Source organism: Puccinia triticina, chromosome 12A (assembly GCF_026914185.1).
Source record: "Puccinia triticina chromosome 12A, complete sequence".
Taxonomy (NCBI): Eukaryota; Fungi; Basidiomycota; class Pucciniomycetes; order Pucciniales; family Pucciniaceae; genus Puccinia; species Puccinia triticina.
In genome coordinates, this window is record NC_070569.1 from 5,872,675 (window position 1) to 5,899,892 (window position 27,218).

The 27,218-nt window shown below is 47.6% G+C and overlaps 6 protein-coding genes across 6 annotated transcripts; 4 read left to right on the forward strand and 2 right to left on the reverse strand.

Annotated features, from left to right (window-relative positions):
* Positions 1–8,087: 8,087 nt before the first annotated feature.
* PtA15_12A575 (uncharacterized protein) lies at positions 8,088–11,081 on the forward strand (the record flags this gene model as incomplete). Its single annotated transcript, XM_053162198.1, has 7 exons — positions 8,088–8,158; positions 8,254–8,360; positions 8,467–8,772; positions 8,847–8,994; positions 9,069–10,839; positions 10,914–10,976; positions 11,040–11,081. 7 exons carry the CDS (start codon positions 8,088–8,090, stop codon positions 11,079–11,081), a joined length of 2,508 nt encoding a protein of 835 aa, XP_053026140.1.
* An 808-nt stretch (positions 11,082–11,889) lies between these two features.
* Positions 11,890–13,513, forward strand: PtA15_12A576 (uncharacterized protein; the record flags this gene model as incomplete). The annotated part of the gene is made up of 5 exons (XM_053162199.1): positions 11,890–11,905; positions 12,053–12,255; positions 12,336–12,653; positions 12,733–13,351; positions 13,464–13,513. The coding sequence occupies 5 exons, from the start codon at positions 11,890–11,892 to the stop codon at positions 13,511–13,513; spliced, it is 1,206 nt and encodes a 401-aa protein (XP_053026141.1).
* A 1,264-nt stretch (positions 13,514–14,777) lies between these two features.
* Positions 14,778–15,498, reverse strand: PtA15_12A577 (uncharacterized protein; the record flags this gene model as incomplete). The annotated part of the gene is made up of 2 exons (XM_053162200.1): positions 14,778–15,048; positions 15,146–15,498. The coding sequence occupies 2 exons, from the start codon at positions 15,496–15,498 to the stop codon at positions 14,778–14,780; spliced, it is 624 nt and encodes a 207-aa protein (XP_053026142.1).
* Positions 15,499–15,701: 203 nt separating this feature from the next.
* PtA15_12A578 (uncharacterized protein) lies at positions 15,702–16,908 on the forward strand (the record flags this gene model as incomplete). The annotated part of the gene is made up of 4 exons (XM_053162201.1): positions 15,702–15,777; positions 15,857–16,410; positions 16,482–16,587; positions 16,739–16,908. 4 exons carry the CDS (start codon positions 15,702–15,704, stop codon positions 16,906–16,908), a joined length of 906 nt encoding a protein of 301 aa, XP_053026143.1.
* Positions 16,909–17,484: 576 nt separating this feature from the next.
* PtA15_12A579 (uncharacterized protein) lies at positions 17,485–20,390 on the forward strand (the record flags this gene model as incomplete). Its single annotated transcript, XM_053162202.1, has 4 exons — positions 17,485–17,997; positions 18,067–18,358; positions 18,430–19,619; positions 19,686–20,390. The coding sequence occupies 4 exons, from the start codon at positions 17,485–17,487 to the stop codon at positions 20,388–20,390; spliced, it is 2,700 nt and encodes an 899-aa protein (XP_053026144.1).
* Positions 20,391–21,620: 1,230 nt separating this feature from the next.
* On the reverse strand, positions 21,621–24,059 carry PtA15_12A580 (uncharacterized protein; the record flags this gene model as incomplete). The annotated part of the gene is made up of 6 exons (XM_053162204.1): positions 21,621–21,982; positions 22,389–22,422; positions 22,676–22,815; positions 22,899–23,185; positions 23,279–23,558; positions 23,663–24,059. 6 exons carry the CDS (start codon positions 24,057–24,059, stop codon positions 21,621–21,623), a joined length of 1,500 nt encoding a protein of 499 aa, XP_053026145.1.
* Positions 24,060–27,218: the final 3,159 nt, after the last annotated feature.

A 27,218-nucleotide genomic window follows, 5' to 3' on the forward strand; every position in this document is an offset into this window, starting at 1 on the left:
CCCCGACCAAATTCCCCCCACCAGACCCACTGGTCAGATCCATTTCTATGGTTAATTAATCTATTCCTGAAGTATGCATGTACATCCTGAGGAAGAGTCTTTCCATCAGAAGAGTTAGCCTGGAAGGATAATTGTTTTATGCTTCAAAAAATTTATGATTTCAACTTTGAATGCCCTTAATAAATAGTCAATCCAGAGAGTACTTCATGAGAATCACAGTAATTCCATACAGCTTAGATGCTGAGACCTGAGAAGCGGCAAAGCCGCCTTGGCCTCTAGTGGCAGTCTAAAATGTAATTTGACCCCCTCCCAAAAAAAAAAAAAAAAAAACTTCTCACTGGGGCGCCCAAAGTGCACCAAAGTTTTGAAAGAATTCAGAGGTCTAGGAATTTTGTTTCTTTTAGTCAGAATCTAAGTAACTGGACAACAGCTTTTTTCTATCTATGTATTAATGTGGAGGAAACAGTCGAAGTATTCACCTAGGAGCAAGCGAGTGGGCCGCTCTTGACAATTGAGGATTGGATGAGAATGAAGATGAGAAAACAAAAAGAGTTCCGCGTGTGTCGTCTTTGCAATCTGTACAGTCTGTTTCTTACGCTCTTTGAGCCTGCGGGTCTTAGGATCCGTTTGATTGGTTCTCAGCAAAACGGCGAAGGAATAGTGCTACGTTGTCTGTAGCAGTTATGCAATGCTTTTTAGCACTTAGTTTCCATTGCTGGGTTGTGGACTTATTCACTCACCGACTGTTTCCCCTTCACTTTTTTTGGGATTGGTTTGAGTGGTCTTTTTCTTTTTGACTTGGTCCACAATTAAGGATCAAGGTGTTAGCATACGACTGGTCAGTGTTAAAGCTTAATCATCATTTACTCACCTTTGGTGGGTAATGTTATTCTTGCTTTAAGGGAATGTGACTTGGGATTTACCGCAAGCTTGGTTTTGCTATGCACTGGAGCCGAGCCTGCTTGCATCAAAGTTTGATGAGTCAGTTTCACAACCCTGCGGAGCGAGTTTTTGGACTGCGGAATGTGGTTTGCTTTGCTTGCTGTTTTCCGCAGCTGATTGATTTCCCGGCCGCTTGCTCAATTTATGAGTTCGCGGCCGTTCACCTAGGCGTGTAATCTCACAAGTTTTACAGCGGGCAGAAACACCCCACAATGACAAGGGCACATGTTGAACTGCGCGTAGTCAGAGAACCCCAGTAATGGGCTCTGCACTGTGGGTATGATTTGGAGGATTCACTACAAAGGAAATCCACCAGAACATTAGCCCCTGTGCTCCAAAGGGTCCCAGAATTTTACAGCAACAAGCAAATTACTATTAAGTCAAATGGGTAGCTTCTAGGCAGTAACCCATGAACCAAATTGTTTGAGGTGACAGGGACTTTTAAGCTCCTATTTTGATTATCCAGAAATTTTCATAACATGCACTGTCAGCAGTCATTTTCTTTCTAAGCCCTCTGTGCACCCCTTAGGTTTCATACTTTTATGCCTAACCATTGATAAAAATTTTGTTTCATGAAGAATATGAAATATTAAACTATTCCTGAAGTTTCTAGACTGTTGAGGTGTGTAAACAAAAGGTTACATATACAGTTGGCAGTCATTTTCCTACTAATTCCGCCGTGCACCACTTATATCTCATGTTTTGATGTCACAATATTGCTAAAACTTTCAGGTATTTACTCTCATGCATAATTCTATTTTCTCTCAAATTTTTATCTATGTGGTACATGGGAAAAAGAAGTTATGAAAATTTCTGGATAATCAAAATAGGGGCTTAAAAGCCCCTGTCACCTCAAACAATTTGGTTCATGGGTTACTGCCTAGCAGATACCCATTTGGCTTAATAGTAATTTACTTTTTGCTTTAAAATTTTGGGACCCTTGGGAGCACCTTGGCTAATGTTCTGGTGGATTTCCTTTGTGGTCAATCCTCCAAATTATACCCACAGTGCAGAGACAATTACCGGGGTGCGCTGATGCCGCGCAGTTCACCATGTGCCTTTGAGAGGGTTTTCTGCTTGCTGTAAAACTTGTGCGCTTTGGGCGCCCCAGTGAGAAGTTATAATTTTTGGTATAATTACATTTTCAACTCCCATTCTAAGCAGTGGAATTACATTCTGACTCCCAAAACATATGTTTTGGGAGTTGGAATGTAATTCTTGGGAGTCAATTAGTTAAGCCCCTATTTTTATGCTGGGCATGCCTGTTGACTCTCACAGAAGGCCATTGTCAGAAGATCAGCAAATGACTTTCACTGTGCAGGCATTTCGCAAGCCCGGTGCAATAAGGGGTATTCAAAGTCGGCCATGTACAACTTGCATGCACTTTTGCAAGTTGGTGTTCAAGGCTTTTATTGAACACCAAATTTCAAAAAAACATTCAAGCAGGCTTAGGGAGTGTAGTACAGTGTGGCTTGCATGCACTTTTGCAACTCAGTGTTCAAGAATGAACTTGAACACGGGCTTGCAAAAGTGCATGCAAGTAGCATCTGGCCAACTTTGAAACCCCCTCATTTCTGTTGCGCACAGCAAGGCCTAGTCCAGGATGTGCCGACACACTTCCGTTATCCAAGCCTTGCGTCAAGGATGTGCTGATGGGGGACCTTGACGCAAGGCCGGCATCTACATATAACTAAAGAAATGGCCTCTGGGGGCCAAACAAACCAGTTCAAATACCTGTCATGCAAGTAACGCCGGCGTCTGTATGCAAGTAACGCCGGCGTCGATAATTTTTTGTATTACATATGTAGCCGCGTCCGTTCAATGCATAGTCCGTTCCCTCTGAATTGACTCTGCTTGAACGGACTCCTGGTGCGAATCTCTGAAAGGATTTGGTAAGAGAGTTTGCTCTTCTGCTTGAACAGACCAGCAACTCCATTAAAACAGACTCCAGAGTCATGTTGTCAAGTCTGTTCAAGCAGACTCATCAAGCGGACTTGGTGTGATCAAATTTCACCGAGTCCGCTCAACCATATTGCTTGAATGGACTCTTATCACACATCAATAATCAATCCCGTTCAAGCAGATTGCTCAAACAGACTCTTACAGACACCAGTTCCATTCAAGCAATTTTAAACTGATAATTGATCTGCATGAATTCAGCAATCATAACACCTACATAATTCCCCTCATCATATATGCTTGACAATCCCATCATCATCAACTTTCACACTCTCTTCATTCTCAACAATCCCATTATCATCAATTATTGCCCTCCCATCATTACCAGAAGTATTCACATTCCCATGTTCTTTTTCTCTGTGGCAGGAGCACCAACATTCTATTTATCAGCCTCAAGATTTTCCTCATACTCAACAATCAAATAATCCAAATCATGAGTGGTCTTCATCCCCAAATTTCCATCAACATTGACAACAGACCCCTGCATACACAGTATCATCAAAATCATGAATCTCCTGAAAATTTCAATTGTCACACACAAAACCAATCTAAACACAGTATGATCTAATTGATTCTAAATCATGAATCTTCTTACAATTTCAATCCTCAACCACAAAACCAATCTGAAAACAGCTCACACAAATCTCCATCCCAGCATGGAAATAACAATCATGGCAACCACACCTCCAGGTTGTCTATTTTTAACCTGCTCAGCTCCCAGAGTGCTTCACCATAAAATATGCAGAGTCCATTTCAAACTTATGAATATTCTTCAAAACTATCCCCTGTGCATATACCCGCAAACTGGAATGACCCACCTGAAATTGATTTGGGCCTTATTCAGGAACAAATTGATTCAAGTTTATCTCAAGAGAAGGATTTTTAAATGATCCTCCTGCTGGAAATTTGGTTGAACATGATTTCACAGGTAACCATTCCTTTGGAAATATTCCAAGAATCATGTAAACAGACCAAATGCATGGTGTTGGACTGAGCCTCCTGGGTTCTGGCCAGAAACTTTGAGGGCAGTGAGATGTTGTGTGAAGTGTCAAGCCATAATCTTCACAGGACAAACAACCTAACTTTGCTGCCGCCAAGGCAGGATCACTTTATAAAAACCACCCCCACCCCCTGAATTGCTTCAGATCTTCAAAATTACATGTCAACCCAATATACATGAGGGAAATCAACTCATTCTATCCATCCGCTTGATAAATAGCAACTTCACATTTACATCTCTTGGAGTCAATGCCTCAACCAGAGATACACTCAACAATCAAGGTGAAGGTATCCATACATTCAAGGTGAAGGGTACAATTCACCATAACATTGGAAGTTTGCTTCCACTTTCACAGGAATTCCCCAAATTCTTACAGCTGGACATATATGACACAGAAAATGAGTTTGAAAACCACAGAGTTCATGGTCAAGATCTACTTCCAGGACTTATGCAGAGAATCTAAACAATCCTTCACCATCAATATCCTCTCATGCAACAGTTTGAATTTGTTCCATCTGAAATAAATCCAAATCACTCAATAAGGCTTACTGATAATGCTACAAATGTGGATCAAAGAGTTTACAAACTCCCAACAGGTGACCAAATTACTTAATAAGAATGCTCAGGAACCTTGATTGGACAATGCAACTTTGTAATGGAAGCAGGTTGGGCCCAAATGTGATTTAATACACAAGAGTTGTATCAGGTAACAGAGTTAATGATTCTGTGCCCATCCCTCAGAGTCACATTCCTTTCACATCTGACCCAGATAAGTCTGGAGCTGTCTGGACTGCCTTTCAAGCTCATACACAAGAAATTTACTGTCAATCTGGCCTTCTCCCTCACAATCAATAAATCTCAAGGTCAAAAAATTGGTAATTTTGGTATTGTACTTCATGAACCTGTGTTTTGCATTGTCAAGAAGCAAGTCAAGCCAAACTACTAAGGTAGTGATTCCACAGCCTGAAAGTGGCCACCCTTCATAATAAATTTCAAAAATTGTTTAAAAGGAATTTCTCTCACATTTTCAGAGTTTTTGAGTATCTCTCATCACCATTTTCCCAAATATTTACTTTTTCAGTAACAAATTTTGTGTCTTTTCCCAAAACTAGACTTTTAGGGCGGCTTCGCCGCTGCTTGTCTCAGACTGTGCATTAAGATCAGGTTTAATTCAGACACTATTGCAAAGTCTCCCTCACAGCCACTGAAGAAATATAATTTAATAAGTGAAACCATTTCATTTGGGGACATCAGATGATTTTGAAATAAACAATGAATCAGTGTTGAGGAAAAGTATACATAAAATTGTTTCACAGCCCCATGTGGCTGCTAATGCAGTGCTTGATTGTTTGGACCAAAAGAATAGACCAAACTGATGAGCACACCTTTGCTGCGCCATAGAATGTTTGTTTGACCAAAGCAGAGCTTGCAGGACAAGCAAGACAGTCACAAGCAATTGGGGTGCGCATACGGGAAGATTCTCTGCGGTTTGATTGATGTTGATCACTGGCGAGGTCGGGATTGTTTGGAGGGGTTGGTTGTCTGGGGTCTTTGTCTTTGGCAGCCATAACTAAAAAAATTGAGAAGCAAAAACTCTGATAGAACAGATGATGGGGGCGACAGACTGAGGAAGGGGGGGTAAGTAGAGCTTGAGGTACCAAACCACAGCGGGATGTATGAATTGGAGGAGCCAAGGGGTATTTGCAAAGCCAGCGGCCACCCTCTCTGGAGTCTCTTGCAGCGCACAGCAGAGGTCTTGGGATCCATCATATCCAAGACCTCAACTGTGGGCTATGCTGCCGCCTCAAAACAAATCAGAGCTGCTGCGCTATTGCGCTTTCACAGCAGAAAAGCACATGCAGTGCAACTTTAGCGCCAAAAAGCTTTTTTCAGCTGCGCTGCACTATATTAGCTCAAAGGAGCAGCCTTTCCCGCTGTGCTTGCGCTTTTTCACCTGAGGAATAGCACAAGTGAGCTACATTTAGCCGTAGCACAGCGGTTTATGGCTGCGCTACAGCTTTTTGGGGCGGGCACGTAGCGGGCGCCCGCTGCGCTGCGCTAAATGGGGCTCTTTTTGTAGCGCAGCGCAGCCTTCGACTGGAAGGATTGCCTTCCAGTCGAGGGGGATCTGCAGCCTCTTTGACTGGAAGGATTCATTTCCAGTCGAAGGGGCTCTACAGCCTCTTTGACTGGAAGGATTCCTTTCCAGTCGAAGGGGCTCTACAGCCTCTTTGACTGGAAGGATTCCCTTCCGGTTGAAGGGGCTCTACAGCCTCTTTGACTGGAAGGATTCCCTTCCGGTTGAAGGGGCTCTACAGCCTCTTTGACTGGAAGGATTCCCTTCCGGTTGAAGGGGCTCTACAGCCTCTTTGACTGGAAGGATTCCATTCCGGTTGAAGGGGCTCTACAGCCTCTTTGACTGGAAGGATTCCCTTCCGGTCAAAGGGGCTCTACAGCCTCTTCGACTGGAAGGATTCCCTTCCGGTCGAAGGGGCTCTACAGTCTCTTCGACTGCAAGGATTCCCTACCAGTCCAAGGTGCTCTGCAGCCTCTTCGACTGGAAGGATTCCCTTCCGGTCGAAGGGGCTCTACAGTCTCTTCGACTGGAAGGATTCCCTTCTGGTCGAAGGGGCTCTACAGCCTCTGCGACTGGAAGGATTCCCTTCCGGTCGAAGGGGCTCTGCAGCCTCTTCGACTGGAAGGATTCCCTTCCGGTCGAAGGGGCTCTACAGCCTCTTTGACTGGAAGGATTCCCTTCCGGTCGAAGGGGCTCTACAGCCTCTTTGACTGGAAGGATTCCTTTCCGTTTGAAGGGGCTCTACAGCCTCTTTGACTGAAAGGATTCCCTTCCGGTCGAAGGGCTCTACAGCCTCTACGCCTTCCAGTCGAAGGGGCTCTACAGCCTCTACGACTGGAAGGATTCCCTTCTGGTCAAAGGGGCTCTACAGCCTCTTTGACTGGAAGGATTCCCTACCAGTCCAAGGGGCTCTGCAGCCTCTTCAACTGGAAGGATTCCCTTCCGGTCAAAGGGGCTCTACAGCCTCTTTGACTGGAAGGACTCCCTTCCGGTCAAAGGAGCTCTACAGCCTCTTCGACTGGAAGGATTCCCTTCCGGTTGAAGGGGCTATACAGCCTCTTTGACTGGAAGGATTCCCTTCTGGTCAAAGGAGCTCTACAGCCTCTTCGACTGGAAGGATTCCCTTCCGGTTGAAGGGGCTCTACAGCTTCTTTGACCAGAAGTAAATCATTTCAGGCGAAGAGGCTCTACAGCCTATCTGACTGGAGGGAATCCCTTCCTGTCAAAAGGGCTGTAAACCCTACCAACTGGAAGGAAGACCTTCCAGTAGAAAAGAATATAAATTGGGCCTCCATTTTCACCAACTGTTTTCCCCCACGCTCCCCCACCTAGGCACTTTAAAGCCACAGGGGAGTGTCAAAGGCAATGGGGGCTTAGGGTACTGGTTAGCAGGATTTGCGCCAGCCCTACTGAGTTAAAACTCATGGTTTTTTTGGTTTTGATGAGGGGAAACCCTTGAACCAAAGTTCCATGAGTTACAGGTTTTAGTGAACTTAGATAAAATGCCCTTATTTCACCCAGTTTTCACTTGAAATGTTGTTTTTCTACCTATTTTTCAGTTGAAAGTTGGTTTCTCCTTTGACTGAATGCATAGTCACCCTGAAATTGCATCATCAAAGGTTTGAAAATTTAATGCCATTTCCTTTGCTCTGTCCCATTCCCTTTTGGGCCTTTCACATCCTGTGACTTTCACACCCCCTGTAACCCTAAATTTGGGGGCTATGCCCTTGCTGTAATTTACAAACCCCTATGACTTTAACACCCCCTGGAACCCCAAATTTGGGGGCTTCCCCTTGTTGGAAGATATGCCGACTGTGGCTCCGACGGCCTCCCGGGCAGAGCCATCAGCTAGGCCACCAAAAGTTTTTCGTGGTCGGGGAGGTCGGGCCGACGCAATTCCTACGTCGGTCATCATGGGTGTGGGCGTGGCGCCGTCAATCCTGGACTCGGAAGTCCCCGATTCGGGAGGTGACTCCCGCGGAGTCGTCAGCAGCCACATGACGGGGAGCCCGCACAGAGGCTCGGTGGTCTCGCGGCCGGACGAACGACTCTGGCGACACATTTCCACACACAGCCCGTTAAGTAATTTCTTGTTAATCGGAACAGACAATGAGAATCATAATCAAAGGGGGTGTCTGGAGGAACACCGAGGATGAAATCCTCAAGGCGGCCATTTCAAAGTATGTTGTTCGATATTCCATCATCATTCCTCTGCCGACACATCCAGGAAACTCTTCCTTCCTAACCGAATTATTCATCTATCCACGCGCAACAGATATGGGAAGAATCAATGGGCTCGAATATCCTCCTTGTTGGTTCGAAAAACTCCCAAACAATGCAAAGCACGATGGTACGAATGGCTAGACCCATCGATCAAAAAGAGTGAGTCAGGAAACGAATCAGATCAGGGTTTCGCTTGATAGTCCCAAATATGCAGGTTCCCATTCGTAACTCGAATCTCTGACGTTTTAGTTGCATTTTTAAACAGCCGAATGGTCAAAAGAGGAAGACGAGAAGCTACTCCATCTTGCCAAGTTGATGCCAACCCAGTGGCGTACGATAGCTCCCATCGTTGGCCGAACAGCGAACCAATGTCTCGAGCGCTACCAAAGGTTGTTGGATGAAGCTGAGCAACGAGAAGCAGCTGAGGGCGATGATGATCTAGGGCTCACCGGGACTGGGGCCGAAGCTGGTCCGAGTGCTGATGATGTGCGGAGGCTACGGCCTGGTGAAGTAGACCCGGACCCAGAAGCTAAACCGGCAAGACCTGATCCGATCGATATGGACGAAGATGGTGCGTAGCTGGAAGAGAGAATCTACTGGCACCTGACTCACGACTGATCTCGTCCTGTTATTCTATCGTTACAGAAAAGGAAATGTTATCTGAGGCCCGTGCTAGGCTAGCAAACACCCAAGGCAAAAAGGCGAAGCGGAAGGCACGTGAGCGACAGTTAGAGGAAGCTAGACGATTGGCCATGCTGCAAAAAAAACGTGAACTCAAAGCCGCTGGGATTGTGTACGGAAATATTTTGCTGCTATCTCTTAGTGATTAGCAAAAGTCACGATTCTGATTCTCCTTTTACCTTTCAGAATGCGAATGAGACCCAAGAAAGATGGCATGGATTACAATGCTGACATCCCCTTCGAGAAACAACCTGCGCCTGGGTTTTATGATACGACGCAAGAGAAGAACAAATTCATTGCTGCTCCAGTTGGGAAGAACCTTCGTCAGTTGGACTCTCACAAACGTACCCGTGCCGAAGACGAGGAAGAGCGGCGCAAACGGGCAAGAAAGGCGAAGGAGATGGCAGCCGACAAAGATGCCTCTGCTCACTTTGTACCCGCCAAGGACAGCCTAATCCAACGTCAAAAGGAAGAAGCTAATATTCTCAAACGGCGCGCGTTGGTTTTACCCGAACCTCAAGTTGGAGACTCTGAGCTTGAAGATATCGTCAAAATCGGACAGGCCGGTGAAACAGCTAAAAGCTTGGTCGAAGATGGTGGAGAAGGTGCTAGCCAAGGGTTACTTGGAGAGTACTCGACCCTTCAACATGTCCAAACCGCTCGAACACCCCGCACTCCCGCTCAAGCTGACAACATTATGGCTGAAGCCAGAAACCTTCGCAACATGACGATGGCGCAGACCCCCTTACTCGGTGAAGCCAACACACCATTGCATGAACTGGTGGGGCGGGGTACCGGGTTTGATGGTGCCACACCTGCACGAGTTGTCACTGCAACTCCGAACCCACTCGCAACGCCTTTGCACAAAAACGGTCGCGATCCCAGCGCCACACCTGGTGGCGATCACGCTAGTGTCGATGGTACACCCATGAGGACTCCCACGACCCGTAACACTCTCAACATCAACGCAGGTGATGATAAATCGATGATGGGCGACACGCCCCGCGCCCGTAACATCGACATCAAGCAGCAGTTGAGGCAAGGATTCATGGCGCTCCCGAAGCCAAAGAACGATTACGAACTTGTCCTCCCCGAAGAGGAGCAAGAGCGCATCGCGGAACTGGTGGATGAAGCTGGATCTATCATCGAAGACGCGGCTGATCGACAGGCCAAAATGCAAGCACTTCAAGCTGCCGAAGAAAAGAAAGCGCTCGCGAGACGGTCGCAGGTCATTCAACGTGGCCTTCCACGACCGGTTGAGTTGGATGAACAGCGCTTGAGAAAGAGTTTGGTCCAAGGCTCAAGTACATTAGAGGACAATCTTGAGCGCAAGATCATGGACGAGATGATCCAGCTGTTATTACACGATTCAGTGGTCTATCCAGTCGCAGGTGGGAAGATACCGGGAGGGGGTCGGTCTGACTTGGCCCCGATAGAAGACGGGGCGATTGCGGCCGCCAAAGAATTAGTTCATTCAGAGATGGCTAACAGTTGCGGATTCCCTGGTGCGAACTCTGAACAAATCAAACGAGTGGCTGTATTAGCAGAAGAAGAGCTCTTCAATCGGACTTGGGAAGATTGCTCGAAGAAGTATGCTTTTGACGCGCGGACGCTCGGCTGGGTGGAGTCCTCGACGCTCGACGAGCACATGAAGATTGCGGGTTTGAAGCACATGATCGATGAAGGGCGGACGAACATCATCAAAGATGCAAATGCTTGCAACAAGGCTGAGAAGAAGTTGACCAAGCTCGTGGGTGGCTATCAGGCTCGGTCGAAGGGACTGAGTGATAAATTACGAAGCAGGGTGGCCGAGCTGGATCGCTACCAAATCGAGCTTGCTAGTTTTGAAAGACTCGAGATCAACGAACAGGGCGCGGCAAAAAGAAGACTGGAGAAGTTAGAAGAGGAGGTTCAAACTTTGACTCGTAGGGGCAGGGAAGGACAAGATACTTACAAAGTTTGCCTTTCTGTAGACTTACCTTGCCTTTATCTGAATGCCACATTGATGAATTTGATTTACATGATTTCCAGGAACTTGTAGGCGCAAAGGCTCTGCTTGAGGCCGAAATTGAGGACATGAAAGCCGAGCTAACGGTGAGTGCTTTTGGATCTCGCCCTCTTCAGAATCTTATCTCACTGTCCGTATCTCTCTTCCAGATGCGAGAAGTCGAGGCGGCTAATGAAGCAGCGTTGGCATGAGCGGAATCGACTAGGTCGTAGAGAGACCCGATCGAAATGTTTCTTTCTTATCATCTCCCCCCCTCTCCCCCTCTCTTTTGAATCTATCCATAAAAATTCAAGGCCTGACAATCGTTGGCTTCAGACCACTGTTTCAATTTTGTAATCAGCTGATAAAAATATGACCAATAAAATTCCGTAACACCAATGCATGCCACTCAGTGAAAATGTATGGCTCTTGAACGCAATGAGGAATCGCTGTCAGTGTAGGACATCAAGTCTTCGGGTCAGATGTCCCATCACTTCGCACACAAGAAACAGAGTCATGTTGTCCAATCACCAAGTAGAAGATTTCTAGTGAGCCCATGTACCGATAGGAGTTTGGTTGCCACCTGGAGACTGATAGGGGTTGAACGGCTAATAGTAAAAAAATCATTGGGGTGAAGGAAATTTGTCTTTGTGTTCCCCTTGTCAACGCCAACCACCTTTTTTTTATGTATCCATCCACATCATCAAATGACAAGTTGGCCGCTCCTCTCGCTGAATGACTTGTGGTCGGGAGTCGATCGTGACATCCCCGGGAAACAGTGTGATGACGATTCCTCAGCTGGGCCTGTGACAGCCACCACCCACCGCACAAGAAGTCAGCCAATCGGAGAGAAGCCACGCCACCTCGCCCATTGTCTTCTGCTTTTCGCTTCTGTGGTGAACCAACGCGAACAGACAACCTAGCAAGCACAACAAAGGGACTCACGCAAGACAAGAAGCAATAGGACTCGGAGGGAATCGATTTTATCGGGCTTAAGGAATTCATTCGGTCCTTCGCATCATGAAACTCACATTCAGTTAGTCTGGCCTTCTTTCTTATGAGTGATAATCCAAACCCAAACAACATTTTGCAGTTCTTTGCAAAAGTGAAATTCCAAAAAAAAAAAAAAAAATGCCGTGGAAAGTTCGTTAACCCAATCTCGATTCGATTTGTTTTATGAAAGAAACCCTTCAGAAGCAACAGTTTGTCTTGGATGTCGAACCTTCGACAACGGTTGAGAAACTCAAGATTCTCATCAAAGAATCTCAAGGTTTCGAACCTGAACAACAAAAGCTGATCTTCAGTGGTAAGGTCTTGGCAGATGACAAAACAATCGAGCAAATCGGTGTCAAGGAGAAGGACTTCTTTGTGGTCATGCTGATCAAAGTCAGTCGTACACTCCCTCCTCCTGCCACCCCTTTGATATATATTCGATATCTGTACGGTGCACTGATACTCCCATCCAGCCCAAGACTGCTCCAACCGTCCCAGCCCCTGCTACTGCTGCTGCTTCAACCAGCGCCACCACACCTACACCGGCCGCCGCTCAACCCGCTACGGCGGCCCCTCCGTCAACTACTGCCCCCGCCTCGATTGATGCTGATAGTTCCAGCGCGGCTCCCCCGGCTACTGAAACCCAAGATTCAGGAATTTTGGTCGGTTCCAACCTACAAAAGACGATCGACGAAATCGTTAACGGGATGGGATTCCCGAGAGATCAAGTGACGAAGGCGATGCGTGCTGCATTCAACAATCCAGATCGGGCAGTTGAATATTTGATGAATGTAGTTTACCCACTCACTCTATATGATTATGTTATTTTAATTCCTCAACCCTCGCTGAGCATCTCCTCATCTTTCTCAGGGTATTCCGGCAGGCTTAGATGCCCTTGCACCTCCAGCTACTCTGCCAACCAACGCGCCATCAACGTTGAATCCATCCGCTACGATTCCATCCGCTGCTGCTCCCCCCGCAGCGGGCTCGCGCAATCTATTTGAAGCTGCCGCAGAGCATGTGGCTCAACTAAGACAGCCAGGCGAAGCCGCCCTTCCGACTCCGGCGCCTGCTCAAGCTGGGGCTCAATCGGCATCTACAACTCGTGCGCTCGAAGCACTACGGAACAACCCTCAGATGATCCAACTTCGACAGCTGGTCCAACAGAATCCCGCTCTCTTACAGCCGTTCTTACAGCAACTCGGACAGAGCAATCCCAACCTACTCGCCCAACTGACCTCCAACCCAACCCTGTTGATGTCTTTCTTGGCCGAGGGGGCTGAGGGGCTGGATGACGATCCGTCATTACCGCCTGGGATGTTAGGTGCAGCCGGAGAGCCGGAGGACCAAACCCAATACGTCCAAGTCAGCCAAGAAGAACGGGATGCGATCGAACGATTGGTCGGTCTAGGCTTCGACCGACAATTGGTCGTCCAGGCTTATTTTGCGTGTGATAAGAACGAAGAGATGGCCGCAAATTACTTGCTCGGTGAGTGGTTGTCCCGTTCAGTCCTCTTCGCAACCTCATCATCCTTGTCTTATGAGCGATGGGAGCTGATCGATGATGAATGGGTTATTTTTTGGTGATCGGTCATCTTCAGAACACGGGTTTGATGATTTTGAAGACGCGGCTACTGGTGGTAATGCTTAAAACTCTGGTAAAGCTTATCCCGTGGTTTCTATCCCAATACTCTTCCCTACAAGTCTCTGTTAACATACCACTTAATCAGTTCCGCATGTTATACAATCCTCCTCTCCCGTTATACAAAAACCACAGACAAGACAGGGCAGAAATGCAGAATACAAATTTCAGCTGGCGATGTTTTCCCTTTCTCGCTTTTATCATTTGCTAGTCTTTCTGTATACGTCCAAGTCAAAGAAAAGGAGAGCGTAAAAACAACGAGAATAACAAGAGCCACATTTTTCCTATCTCAAATTCTATACGTCTACACGTTACCGCACACGGGCTGATTAAGAGGAATGAAGCATGGCTCATTGGGCTAAGCATTTCTAAGGATCTACTAGTTTTTGGTTGGACTGTTGGATGGGCCTACAAACTGTAACCTGACAAAAAAGGGAAGGATTAAAGTACCATCCATGTAGAATATGGAAACCCAGTTTGTCTGTCGAACAGCCTTGTGTTTAGCTTTTGCTCATCGGGCTTGTTCATTTTCTTCAGCTCTGGTTGTGCACGGCTGGTAGCGACTGAACTCGCGAAGCGGAGGGCTATCGGAGGCTTGCTTCGCAAGACCAGACGCCCGCAGCAGCGAGGGTCTTGGGTTAAGTTCGGGCTGGTAGTCATTATCCGTCCTCTGAAACTTCAGTGGCTGAAGTGGAGCCTGGGCTCAGTAGAAGAGCTCATCCTCCCCCCCCCCCCCCCCATCTCCCAGCAGCCATATCAAGTCAACCACCGCCATGGGTCTGATCAACATCAACCCCACCTGCCTCTACTGCAAGCTGGGGTTCCGCCATTATAGGGAAAAAAGGTGAATGATGTGTGCTTGACATTCAGAGCAGCTCCAGAGCCATGTAAGAAAATGTGTAGATGGGGAAGTGACCAGGAAATGCAATGCTCTTGAGATTAACACCTGCATATATTTCAGATCAATGGCCTGGCATTGCTGCTGAATTCCCAAGGGTCAGGTCGTCACAATGACAAGACCATCGTAAGCTATTGTAAGCCATGTAAGCAAACGTTGGAAAATGTGGCCTCAATTGGCCCGGTTCATGAATCTGGACACATAGAAACTTTTGGACATTTTCACCCTGTCAAGTCGACATGCTCCTCAAGCATCTCTATATAGCACTGTTAAAGTCATCTAATTTTCATCTCGCATGATGATTGATAATTGTCGTACTAGCCAGAACTTGATCCTCGAAGACAATTTGATTTTAATGAAAGGTATCCTAGGGAGTCACAACTGTGTCAGAAAGCTCTGCAGATTATTCTTAGCGTTAGAGCCAGACTGCTGCTGCTGCTGATCGGCCTGTTTCCTGAGTTTGAGGAGGTCGTTCAAGGCCGAGCGAGACGGGCGGTTCTTTGATTTCTTCGCAGGCTTCAGCTTGTCCGTCGCTGCAGCAGACGTGGAGGATGGAGCAGGGGTGAGTCGATTCGCCGGCTCGCTCTTCGCTTTCTTGGTGTCCGTCGTCGCCGTTGGTCGGTGGATCTCAGATGTTTGTTCATAACTGGCCGAGATTCCGGATGGAGAGAGAGGGGGGGGGGGGGGGTAGTTTAGATGGGGGATGGACAGATTTCTTTGGTTAAATGCGGCCAGCGACGTACCTCCAAGTTGACAGAGGCTCGATGACGAGTTTCCGGCACGTCGGTCTTTGACAGCGGATGAGAACCTGGTGGGTGTTCATCTTGACAGTGACGGAGCAGGACGCCAGGCACTGGTCGCACCATCTCAGCCTCTCGAGGGCAAACTGTCGCCGCTGATGGTCATGATGGTCGGTGGTAGTCTGGCTGGTTGCTGGCTGCTGTTGTTGTTGGCTGATGAGGGTGAAGTAAGTCGAGAGGGATGGGAATGCGTGCTTGGTGGCTAGTTGGGATGAGTCTTGGAGATGTTTGCGCTTGAGCTGTTGTTCGTGTGGGCTGAGCTCGGTGGTCGTCGTGGTTTGCTTGATGGCTATCATCCTTTTATTCTTATCTCGAAATGTTTGAGTTTAATCTGGTTTCGTTGGAGCCCGGGCAGAAACCTCGGTCTTTTTTAATATGGACCCTGTCACACTGCGGCTGTGTCCACGCTCGGCTTCGGTATGTACATAAATAAAATAAGTAAAATTAACTGGAGTCAACTTCTTTATGTCCTCCCTGCATTCCAGCATCGATCGTCAGCATGAGTACCACCACCACCGTACTACCACCCCCGCCCGTCCTCTTTCCTTCACTGGCCGGTCTGGATAGAGCCATCGGTAAAGTCCTATGACTTCTCACATCCGAAGAGACCAACTGATTTATGTAAAACTCTTGTGTGTGTGTTGTGTAATGTAGTGATGATCATCGTCTCGGAGATCGGGGATAAGACGTTCCTGCTCGCAGCGCTGCTGGCCATGCAGCATCCTCGGCTGATCGTCTTCACTGGCGCCTTCCTCGCCCTGCTCGTCATGTCGGTGCTCTCAGCCGGATTGGGACACGTCTTACCGAGCCTGATCTCGCGCCGGTATACCGTCCTAGCAGCCTCGGCCCTCTTCCTGGTCTTCGGGCTCAAGATGCTCCGGGAGGGGATCGAGATGGAGGGTGGGACGGGCAAGGTGGAGTCGGAGATCGAGGAGGTGGAGCAGGAGATCAGGGAGAAGGGCGAGGATCTGGAGCCGGAACATGCGCGCTTGGAGGAGGCCCGGCCGACTGCCCGCTCGCGTCAGCTCACCGGAAACCGAGGCTCCTTTAAACGCTCTCGATCACAAGATCATCAGAAGTTGGACGGACTCAAGAACCTCGTCTATCTGCTCATCTCGCCCGTTCTCATCCAAACCTTCATCATGACCTTTCTGGCCGAATGGGGTGATCGCAGCCAAATCTCTACCATCGCTCTTGCCGCGGCTCATGTTGGTTCAACTGTTCTTCTCTAAAAAAGAAAAGTCAAAAGAATCTGATGATCCCTCTCTCTTTCTCATAGAATGTTTATATCGTCTCACTGGGAACTGCGCTTGGCCATGCACTGTGTACATTCTTCGCCGTCATGGGGGGTCGATGGTTAGCCACCAAGATATCGGTCAAATACGGTCAGTGGCCTGTTGAGAGGATGAGGCTGTTTTTTTGTTTGTTGGGGGGGGGGGGGGAAGCAAATGCATCACTAATTTTCTATTATTTTGCTGGTGGGGGCGGGGCTTTTTCTTACTGTTTCTCTCTCTCTCTCTCTCTCTCGACTGATAGTGACCTTGGGAGGAGCGATCTTATTCCTTATATTCGGGGTGCTCTATCTGTACGAAGGCTTGACATGGCAAGAGATCGTGGTGGAGGGGCTCGAGCCAAGCGGAGAGTTGCGTGAACGTGCAAGTAAGATTGCCATGGGAATCGCTCCGGTCGGCAAAGTCGAGGGATAGACCACACACTTCAACTGGCATCAATTCTTATTCTTCTCCGGTTTTCTCTTCCATCTTCATTGTTCGTTTTTTTCTCCCTCCTCCTGTTTCTCTCTCTCCCTTATTTATCAGTTCTTCTCTCTCTCTCTCTCTCTCTCTTTGTTGGAAGAAAAGAAAAACAGAAAGTATATAAATACACATGATGAGCAAACAGATCTGAGTTGTCTACATGATCAATTTGAGTTTGGTGAGGTTGCTCTGTGACAGCCGGGTGCCCTGTTTGTGTGACAGTTGGGTGTCCAGCGTGCTGATCTTGGATGGACAACGCGGCATGCCCATTGTGGTCAGGTGACAGGCTCAGTGACACCTCGTCCTCCCCGCTCTCTCATAAGCCAGTGCTTGGCGAGTTTGCTGCCCAGCCCCGGCCCCCCGCTTCTTCTTCTTCTTCTCTCTCCTCTTTTCTTGCACTTTCTTTCTTTCGAAAATAAATAATCAAATAATCAAATAATCAAAAATAAAATAAACTCAAAAACCCCAATCAATCCGCCACTTCTTCTTCTTCTTCTTGACCCTAACCCAGCCAGCCCCCGTTCCGACATGAGCCTGACTCTCAACCCAAACGGAAAACGAACCAGCAACCACCATGAACACCACCATCGCAGCCCACTAGACCCACTCATCAACAGCGCAGCCAAACGACCCAGAACATCCACCCACTTCCCCCCAGACACCATCCACAAACAACGCCCAGCGATCCGAAAATCACTCTCAGCACTCATCCCCAACCAGACCAACAACAACACCCCACTCGACCTGCTCAACCCATCCAACCAATCACCAACACTCAGAACAACAGTCCGCCAGCACCAACAACACCACCACCACCACCAGCCAACACAACCAACCCCACTCAAACCAACACCCACCAATCTCGCCCGTCCAACCCCAAGAGAGCGCACGGCGATCAAGGACAAGGATGAACTCAAACGGGAGATGGCCCAGTGGCAAGAGAAGTACAGGGTGGCCATCAAGAGCTTTGTCTTCTATCTCGATCGGCTCGACCCAACCACCTCCGCCGACCTCAAGTCCAAGATCCGAGCGTGGGGTGCTGTCAGTATACTATTAACGCCTCTCTCTGCCTCTACACTAGTACTGATCTTCATCCCTCTCTTTTTCCAGCGTGTCGACCAATTCTTCTCAAAGGAAGTCACCCACATCATCACCGACATCCCAGTCCCAGCCAACATCCCTGCCCTATCGCCCTCCCCACGCAAACGGAACACGGCTTACTGTCTACCCTCACCTACGCGTAATAATAAGGAGAACGGACAGATGTCAGTCGGCATCCGTCGGAACCTCAAACGTCTCAGCGTCCAGTGCTCCCCAGAGAAGGAGAGATCACCCGAAGCAAACATCCCCCCCTTGATCCGTAAAGCGTTGGAACTCAAGATCAAGATCTGGAAAACTGAAAGTCAGTCAACTCAACCCTCTTTCTTGGCCCTGGATCCCACTCAAGCAATTCTATCCACCTCCTCCCCTTAGAATTGCTCAACGTGCTCCATCGTCTCGGAGACCAGAGATCACCCCTCAAACAACATCAGCAGCAGCAGCAGCAGCAACAGTCGCTACTCAAACCCTCTTTGCCCTCCTTACTACTCAAGGAAGCTCAACAGGGGCATACTAACGAATTCGACCCAGTCGCCCTTCGCTCTGATTACCACTACTTCGGTCCCAAGGCCATGTTCATCATCGTCGAGGATACCACCCAAGAGTACAAACCCATCATCGTCAAGGAGTACTCTCGGCCCAAGACCCGCGAGGCTTCCAGTTGGCCAATCATGTGGGGAGGCACCGAGGGCAAGTCCGTCTTCTCGCGTCACACGGCCAAGCAATCCTATCTCCACGTCCGGAACCGGATCCGACTGATGTTCGAGACGCTTGCCCGGGACTCGGCACGTCAGAAGAAAATCAACAGCGCCCGCGAGCGCTCCCAATCCCTGGACTATCCTAGCCCCTCAAACAGACCGCTCATCGACCGCACACCGCCCGCCCAGCAGCAGAACTTGCGACGCGCCGTCAGCATGAACATGATGCAACGTCGCCAGTCTGGTCGTCTGTCGCGCATCACCACGGCAACTCAGCAGAGCGAAGAGCAGACCACCGAGCATGACCCAGAGGATGATGAGTGTCGAGTGACCGACCACGTCAACCAGACCGCACCCGACCACTACCGCGGCAACAATCGAGTCTTCCTCGCTGCCTCTGGCAATAGCATCTCCATCACCTCCAACGTCGCCTCAGCTACCTCGACCCGTTCCAGCGCGGTGCGCGTGAGCCAGGTCGGAAGACAGTTGGTCGATAAACGTCTGGCCGCGCTTGGCAAGCGTCCCACCTTCGAAATCAACCAATCCAACTCCCCCGCCGGAATCGGTAGTAGCTCACTCAAACGAGAGATCGGTGCTGAGAGCTCCAAGGATCGCTTACTGAATCTACAAAACGAACTCGAATCGACCAATAAGCTCAAGAGAGCTCAATCCTTGGATTCATCCATGATTGCCAAGAAGAAAGCCGCGGATGAATCGAAGGCTAAGTCAACAAGGCGTGGTTTGGGCGTCCGTGCCAAGCTTGGAAACGGGTTCGAGTTGGTCGATTTGAGAAGACTTGCCAGAAATGAGGAACCGAAGACGGGCTATTGCGAGAACTGTCGATTGAAATATTCCGATTTCCGAAAGGTCAGTTCACCTCTAGACGGTCTGTGTACCGCGAGGGATTGATGACTGATAAGAATTTCTTTCCAGCATATCTTGACCAAGAAACACCGCAAGTTTGCCTTGGATGAGAATAACTGGATCGACCTCGACGATACGCTCAAGAAGACCACCCGTCGACTGAAGCCCGGTGTCGTAGTCCCGCCGTCGGTGCGCGAGATGATCCTGGCAATGCATGCGAGTGACGATGAGCAGGAAGAAGAAGATGAGGTAGATGAGGAGGAGGAAGAGGAAGATGAAGAGGATCATGATCATGATCAGGGAGAAGAAGAAGGCGACGTGGAGGAGGATGAGGAGGACGCGGCAGATGATATGGAGGAAAAAGATGGCGATGATGATGAAGGGGTCGAAGAGGAAAGTGAGGTGGAGGAAGAGGTGGATGTACGAGACGACGACGACCGCCGCGAAGAGATCGAGCACGGCTCATCAGTCGAAGAAGTTGTTGGCGAACAAGACGAGGAGCATCGGGTGGAAGCGGACGAGCTGGAGGAAGGGGAATACGACGAAACTGAAGACGGCCATAAAGAGCAAAACGAGAATGAAGAACACGAAGAAGGAGAGGAAGAGGAAGAGGAGGGCCAAATCACCCAGAGTAATTGCCGCGACCCTCTTCATCTGTCTCCAACCTCAAACTCTCAGCCTCAGCCGTCCCATCATCATCCTCAATACGAACTCGAGGAAGGCGAGTGGGAACTCGACGATGGCGAGCCATCGGGCGGAAACATCTTCTTCTAGTCCCCCCCCCCCACCTTCCGTCTTCTCCCTCCTCCTTGTACTCATCCCTCCCCCCCTACCCCCCCCCCCCCCCCCCCCCCCCCCAAAAAAAAAAAAAAAAAAACACCACACAACCGTTTATTACTAATGTATTTTTTTCCGTCTTGTGGTTGTCAAAATCGTATTTATTGTCAGTTCATGTTCTGTTTTTGTTTTGTTTTGTCTTTTTTGTTTAGTTTTTGTGTGTGATTGGATCGTGAGGAGAAAGGCAGTGCGACGAGAGTAGTACATTGTATGTAGTGATGAGAGAAAGAGTGTATAGAGAGAGGGAGGTTGGATTTACTTGGGGACGTAGATGATGAGGATGTGTTTCTGGACATTGGGATATGTGGGGCTAATGTATAGAGGCTGCCGGAGGACCACCCAAAAAAAGTATATATTCAACTGTCTTTATCATGTCTGATGTTTGTGCATGCTATGGGTACATATGTGCTTATGTTTCTGTTGATCTTTTGTTTGGGTTGTTCTAAAATGGACTTTAACTCTTTTACATCCAAGGCTCTCAAAGTTGAAAACGTAAAAATCTATCATATCATCGCACGATGGGTAGTTCTTTACTTCACTATATCCAAGGGTCTTTTTGTAAAGTAACTACCTGCCGTTGCTTTTGACGCCGTTATTGCTAGCAGTAAGGCGCGAATAGCGGCATGATACGTAGCGTCATGGGCCTCTATTTTTGGGCTGTTACTGGTGAAGTAACACGTTATCCAAATAACAAGCAACAACAGGCCTTAATTTGTCCTTTTATTGCCCAATATCTGTTGCACCGCGCGCAGATATTGTAAAGACCATCAAAGAGAAAAAACCTTTTGGTGTGACATATTGATATTGCGTCACAGTTACTGGTAGCAATAGCGATAACGGCCAAAAACCGTTGCGATATTGTTATGTCACGCGTTACTATAGCAATTACTGTGCACCGTTGATTGTAACAGTACAGAAGAGCCTTGAGGTACTGGAGTATTTGCAGGTAAATCTTCCTGAAGCAAAATTGGATTTATGAGGAATTGATTATCTTGAGTTATGCGCGTTTAGTCTTTTGGCTTGAATATGTCTTCCGCTTTCGTTAGATGTCTACAAAGTTATTTTGGAAACTGTTTTATACTCAGACAAACATAATATCTCAATTATTGATGCCTCTAAGAAGGTCAACATATTTTCACAGATGAAACACGAGAAATGAAAATAAGGCTAGGCCACCGTAGCCTTCCAACCATCCTTCATAGCTTTGGCAGGATAGATTGTTTGGTTGGTCTCTGCTCCAAACCGCTTGCCGGGAGGGCTCCGATCGGAGTGCGAGGATGGTTTGATTTTTCCGGAAGATTTTTGAGTGGGGACGATTTCGATCTCGCAGCTCGTCGATTTGCGTGGACGTTTTTTCTTGCTGTGATTTGGGGGCTTGGGAGGAGAAGGAAGACTAGCTCGTTCTTCGTCTTCCGATTCCGAAGGCGATCGGCCGTCCGATGAAGTCGGGAACTCATCCTCATCAGGAAACATCAACGTCCCGAACGTCCGGCTGTCCTCTAGCGTCGTCCGGACCCGCGTATCAGTCACTTTCAATTTCATGTCATCCGCAATCAAACAAAGTGCCGTCTCAGGTATCAGAACCTTCCGCATGAGGAAATCAAGTGTCAGCGGCCTGGCCAGTTGAGTGATCAAATCGATTTGCGACGAGCTCAGATATATCTTCTGAAGAGTACGGTAGATGACTTCGTATCCGCGGACCCCATAACTAAGACGAGGCCAGGAGAGTAGAATCAAGTCAATACGTCGCTCCTTTTTTCACATATAATAGGAAACCTTTCAGGTATGGAAGTTTTGGATAACTTACTAGCCCGGCTGTTCGACTTGAAACGTCCCCATTTCATTAGCAACACTCTGCGCTTTTCTTCCGCCTTGAGCCGTCCATTCCTTGAGAGCCATATCCATGAAGTCGGAGGCAATCTCCCGCCTGCATACCCGAGAGAGGTGCCGACGATGGCCCTTTATCCGGCTATTGTATTATGAGAACAATAGTTTTAGTGTGTCAGCTTACACGGTTCAAGTTAGGGGAAGCAGCTCACCTCGGAAGAGTTCGGAAATCAATCTTGGTGGGCCAGCCCTTCTGGATTCCTTTCGGGATTAATTGCCACTCTGCTCGATGCAGTTGGCAATAGCTGGCGATCTTGGCAAACTAAAAAAAAACAATGAGTGAACACAAATAAATCAGAGCTGTCTGACCAAGGCTAAATACCTAAAAAGCTTACCGGTAGGTACAATGCTAACGGGTTATTTGATTCTTTCCTCTTTGTAACACCAGGGGTGTTCTTCAGGTACTTTAATGTTTCAATGAGCCGGGTGGAGGGCTTTTGCGGAAGCGGCTCATCGCAAAAGGGACATAAGGATTCTGTATTGTAATATTGAGATCAGCAATTAATACATGCAGAGTGTAGGCCAAAAAAAATGCAAGGGTTGGTGTGTGGAACAAACCAGGATTGTCAATCATTTCAGAGACTTCGAAGGAAAAATCTTCCGGCATTGTTTGATCGAAATCGTGGGTGCTATAGTTTGCGGGTAGAATGGGCCGGTCGGTCTGCAGAGACATCCCCATGACCGATAGCGTGTTCTGTATATCTGCCATGAGATCGACGGAAGGCTGGCATGGCGCTTTGCCTTTAGACACGACTGATACCGAATCTGAGGATGAGCATCGCGTGGGGACCGGCAAGTCGGGCAGGGAGCTCTGGGTGCTCGTCCAGTCTCGCATGTCACTAGAGCTAGAGAAGCCAAATTGAAGTGCAGTCTGAGGATGAAACAAATAACAGAACCATTTGTTCTCTGTGGATCTGCGCAAACAGATGGAGACTCACTTAAGCAGTTTTTTGCGCGATGATGAGGCTTTTGGGGATGGAGGTTTTTTATTAGATTTGGGCAAGGGAGCGACACTGGTGCGTGTCAGCGGCGTTCTGGATGTTGAGGCGGATCGAGATGAATCGGTGTAGGTATTTTGTGCACGTGAGCTGGTGGGGGAAGCTCTTGTGGAGGCAGAAGAGGCTGGGGAGTTGGTGCGGTTGACCGATAGATGACGCGAGGCGGTGGAAGTGAGTGGAGTGGGTCTTGCTTTCCCTAGGATTTCTGCAAGCGGCCGGTCTAACGATAGAATCCAAGCAGAAAAATAAACAAGGAACTGCTGGTTACCAATATAGACATTGCAAGGGTTGATTTGGAGGATATATAAGTTAGGATAAACTTACTTTGTAAAGTCTTAGGAGGATTTGTTTGCGGCTTGCCGACTCGAGTTGGTTTGAATTTTTTCGATGGGGGTCTGGCTGCTTCAGCTTCTCTAAAGAATTCGGTAAAGCGGTCATTTTCGGATCGTTTGGTAGTAAAGTCATCTTGGGGGGGATTAGCTCGACGGCTAGTTGACTGGGGCGGTTTAAAGGGCGAATAGGCCTGGCCGAACTGAGGAGGAGCTCGCTTCTGCTTCGAAGTAGGGGACTGGTCGATCAGGGTCAGGTCGATGGGGGGAGCCGTAGGCGGTCGTGTGCGGGCGTTCGGGACAGCGATTGCGGTCCCTTTTCGGCTTGGGGACTTCTTGGTGAATCGTAAGCTTCGGAGGTTCTCAGAAGTGAGGAAGGTGCTTGAGTTCATCGCGTCGTCCTGTTGGAGATGTCAGCGGTCAAGAGGGAAGATATGTACAGATAACGGACAAGGTGCTTGGAGGAGCCGAGGGTAAACAACTGTCCAACTTAACAAACCTCCTGCGGGCCGCCAAGGTATTGGTGGGAGCGGCAATTGTTTCCATCACCGCACCTTCAATACTTCTACAGATTCTTTCTAGGTTTTAGGAAATGATAGATCTACTTCTTGTTGATTTTTCAGTGTTTTCTTTAACACAGAATCTTGATTAATCTGCTTCTGTTGAAAAAAAAAACTGAAGTTCAAGATTTTAAATTTGAACTTTGATTCCGCTGGTATGGAGCAACAATGGGCCTATACTATACTATAACCAGGCCTTTCTGTTATTGTATAGGTCTGGTTTTACCACCCTATACTAATAACTGTACTAGTATTGGCCCTTGCTGCAAGTGGCCCGTATAGTATTCTGTGGTTTTTCTCTGAAACAAAAAATACAGGTATAGTAACTTTTTTTGCCCCTGGTTACCGCAATAACGCACTTAACCAGGTGTAAACATATAGCAATGACATTTGGGCTCCTGATTATTGTACAGGCAAACCATGACACCTACCTGGTCCTTGCGGTAATAGCAAGGGCTTATTAATTAGGAACACCGGGTAGGTCTTATTCTGTTGAGAGATTGTTCTCTGTAGCTCCAGACGTGGTTGTCTGTTGACTTCAACTGCTTCAAAATCCATGTGGCTTTGTGAGGATTTTCCCCTCTCAGGGACTTTGCTGAGGCCGTAAAGGCTTTGGGTGCTCTGATCCCCAAGCCCAAGAAATAGATAGATTTTCATCCCTACTGAGTAGCTAGCCTAACTAAGCCTCTCAAACGCAGGGGGGGGGAGCCCCACGTCCCAAAGGGACTCGCCATAGGAAAGGCTTATGACTTATGTCATACTTTTTGCCTGAGAGTTTGGGGCTTTTGTGGCTTTTTATGCCCTTTTTTCCTTTTGTCCTCCACACAGCAAAAACTGACAAGCCTCTGCTGAAGCCCTGAAGGGTCAATATAGCTGACCATCTTGGCTTCATATCCATGTCCTCATAATGAGGATTGGATGCATGAGCTGGATTGGCCAAGGCATATTAACCAGAGCTTGGAGAGCTTGGATCCTGTGGGATTGAATTGAATGAGCACACTGTTTTCCGAGGTCAGTTCAATCCACACATGTCATACAGCCCAGAATACCCCAAAAACCATAAGTTTGGAGGGTCATGGGAGGAGAACGCTTGGACTTCCAGAGATGTGTGTGGCGGCAAAAGATAGGGAAGAGTGAGACAAGTTTCATGATCCAAAGGGCATGCCTGTGGCCCTTTGGGAACAGGGTCAAAATTTGAATGGCACAAAACACCCACCAAAAGGCCTCAAACCCTCAGGCCAAAAAGTGGACATTAGTCCCAAGTCCCTCCTTTGAAGGTTGCGCTTCACGCAAGCAGGCTGTACCAGGGCCCTCCGAAGTGGGGGACTTGTGTCAAGTTAGACTGAGTAGTGGTACTGGCCACATCTGGCCAGTATGCCAGTATAGTATTGAGATTTTTTTTATTTCTTCCTTCATTTGGATATAGTATTTTCAAAAAAAAAAAACCTCATGTAATTGGATATAGTATTAAAAATTCATTATGGAAAAAGGAAATAGTAGTACTGTTATTGGACCAAAAAAAAATACAATAACTATACTATACCAATATCTGTACGGACTTACTTTGCGCACTGCAAGAAACTCTTCGCGCACTGTGGGGGTCGTCGTCTCGACGTCCCGCCCCCAGTGCGCGCTTTTGCCACGGCTCTTCGCGCACTGTGCATTCCCCCCAAAAAACGGCTTGCATTTCTTGAGATATTTTTTGATGAATCAATAGAATGACTTTTTATGATCCCCCTAAAAAATAATCAAGTCATTTAGGGGTCTCCGTGAGCCTAGAGAAAATTGACATGAAAAAATCATATTTTAACGCGGCAGGGACCTGTAATACCGCTTCCTGTGCCCCAGTAGCCCCAGAAATTTCACAGTATCATGGTACATGTGCAAATTCATGACCTGATAATTTTCAGAATTTTCACCAGCTTTCCTTTAGCCCAAATAGGTATTGCGTTTATTATTTTGCGTATATGTATAACTTTTTTGTTACACACAACAAAGGTACAAAATTTTGAGAGCACAGAGAAATATGCATCAAATTAATTCCCTGAAATTCCTAGCAACAGTGTGACATTATAAAATGAGATATAAGGGGTGCGCAGCAGGCTTAGTAGGAAAATTACTGCTAACTGTATAGCTTTTTTGTTACACACCCAAACAGTCCCAAAATTTCAGAAATGTTATCATTGTGGATATTCTCCGCGCCATAAATTTCTTGGCAATAGTGTGTCATGATAACATGAGATATAAGGGGTGCGCGGCGGGCTTAGTAGGAAAATGGCGGCTACATGTATAGATTTTTTGTTACACGCTGAAAAAGTCTGAAATTTGCAGGAATGTTTCAATTTTGCATATTCTCCGCGCCATAAAGCTCTTAGCAATAGTGTGTCATTAAAACATGAGATAAGTTAGCAGTCATTTTCCAACTAAGCCCGCCGCACTACATCTCATGTTATCATGACACACTATTGCCAAGAAATTTATGGCGCGGAGAATATCCACAATGAAAACATTACTGAAATTTTGGGACTGTTTGGGTGTGTAACAAAAAAGCTATACAGTTAGCAGTAATTTTCCTACTAAGCCTGCCGCGCACCCCTTATATCTCTGGGAAAAATTCTGAAAATTATCAGGTCATGAATTTGCACATTTGCCATGATACTGTGAAATTCTTGGGGCTACTGGGGCACAGGAAGCGATATTACAGGTCCCTGCCGCGTTAAAATATGATTTTCTCATGTCAATTTTCTCTAGGCTCAAGGAGACCCCTAAATGACTTGATTATTTTTTAGGGGGATCATAAAAAGCCATTCTATTGATTCATCAAAAAATATCTCAAGAAATGCAAGCCGTTTTTTTGGCGGAAAATGCAGTGCGCGAAGAGCCGTGGCAGAAGCGCGCACTGGGGGCTGGACGTTGAGACGACGACCCCAACAGTGCGCAAAGAGTTTTCCGCAGTGCGCAAAGTAAGTCCGTATCTGTATAGTAAAGGCC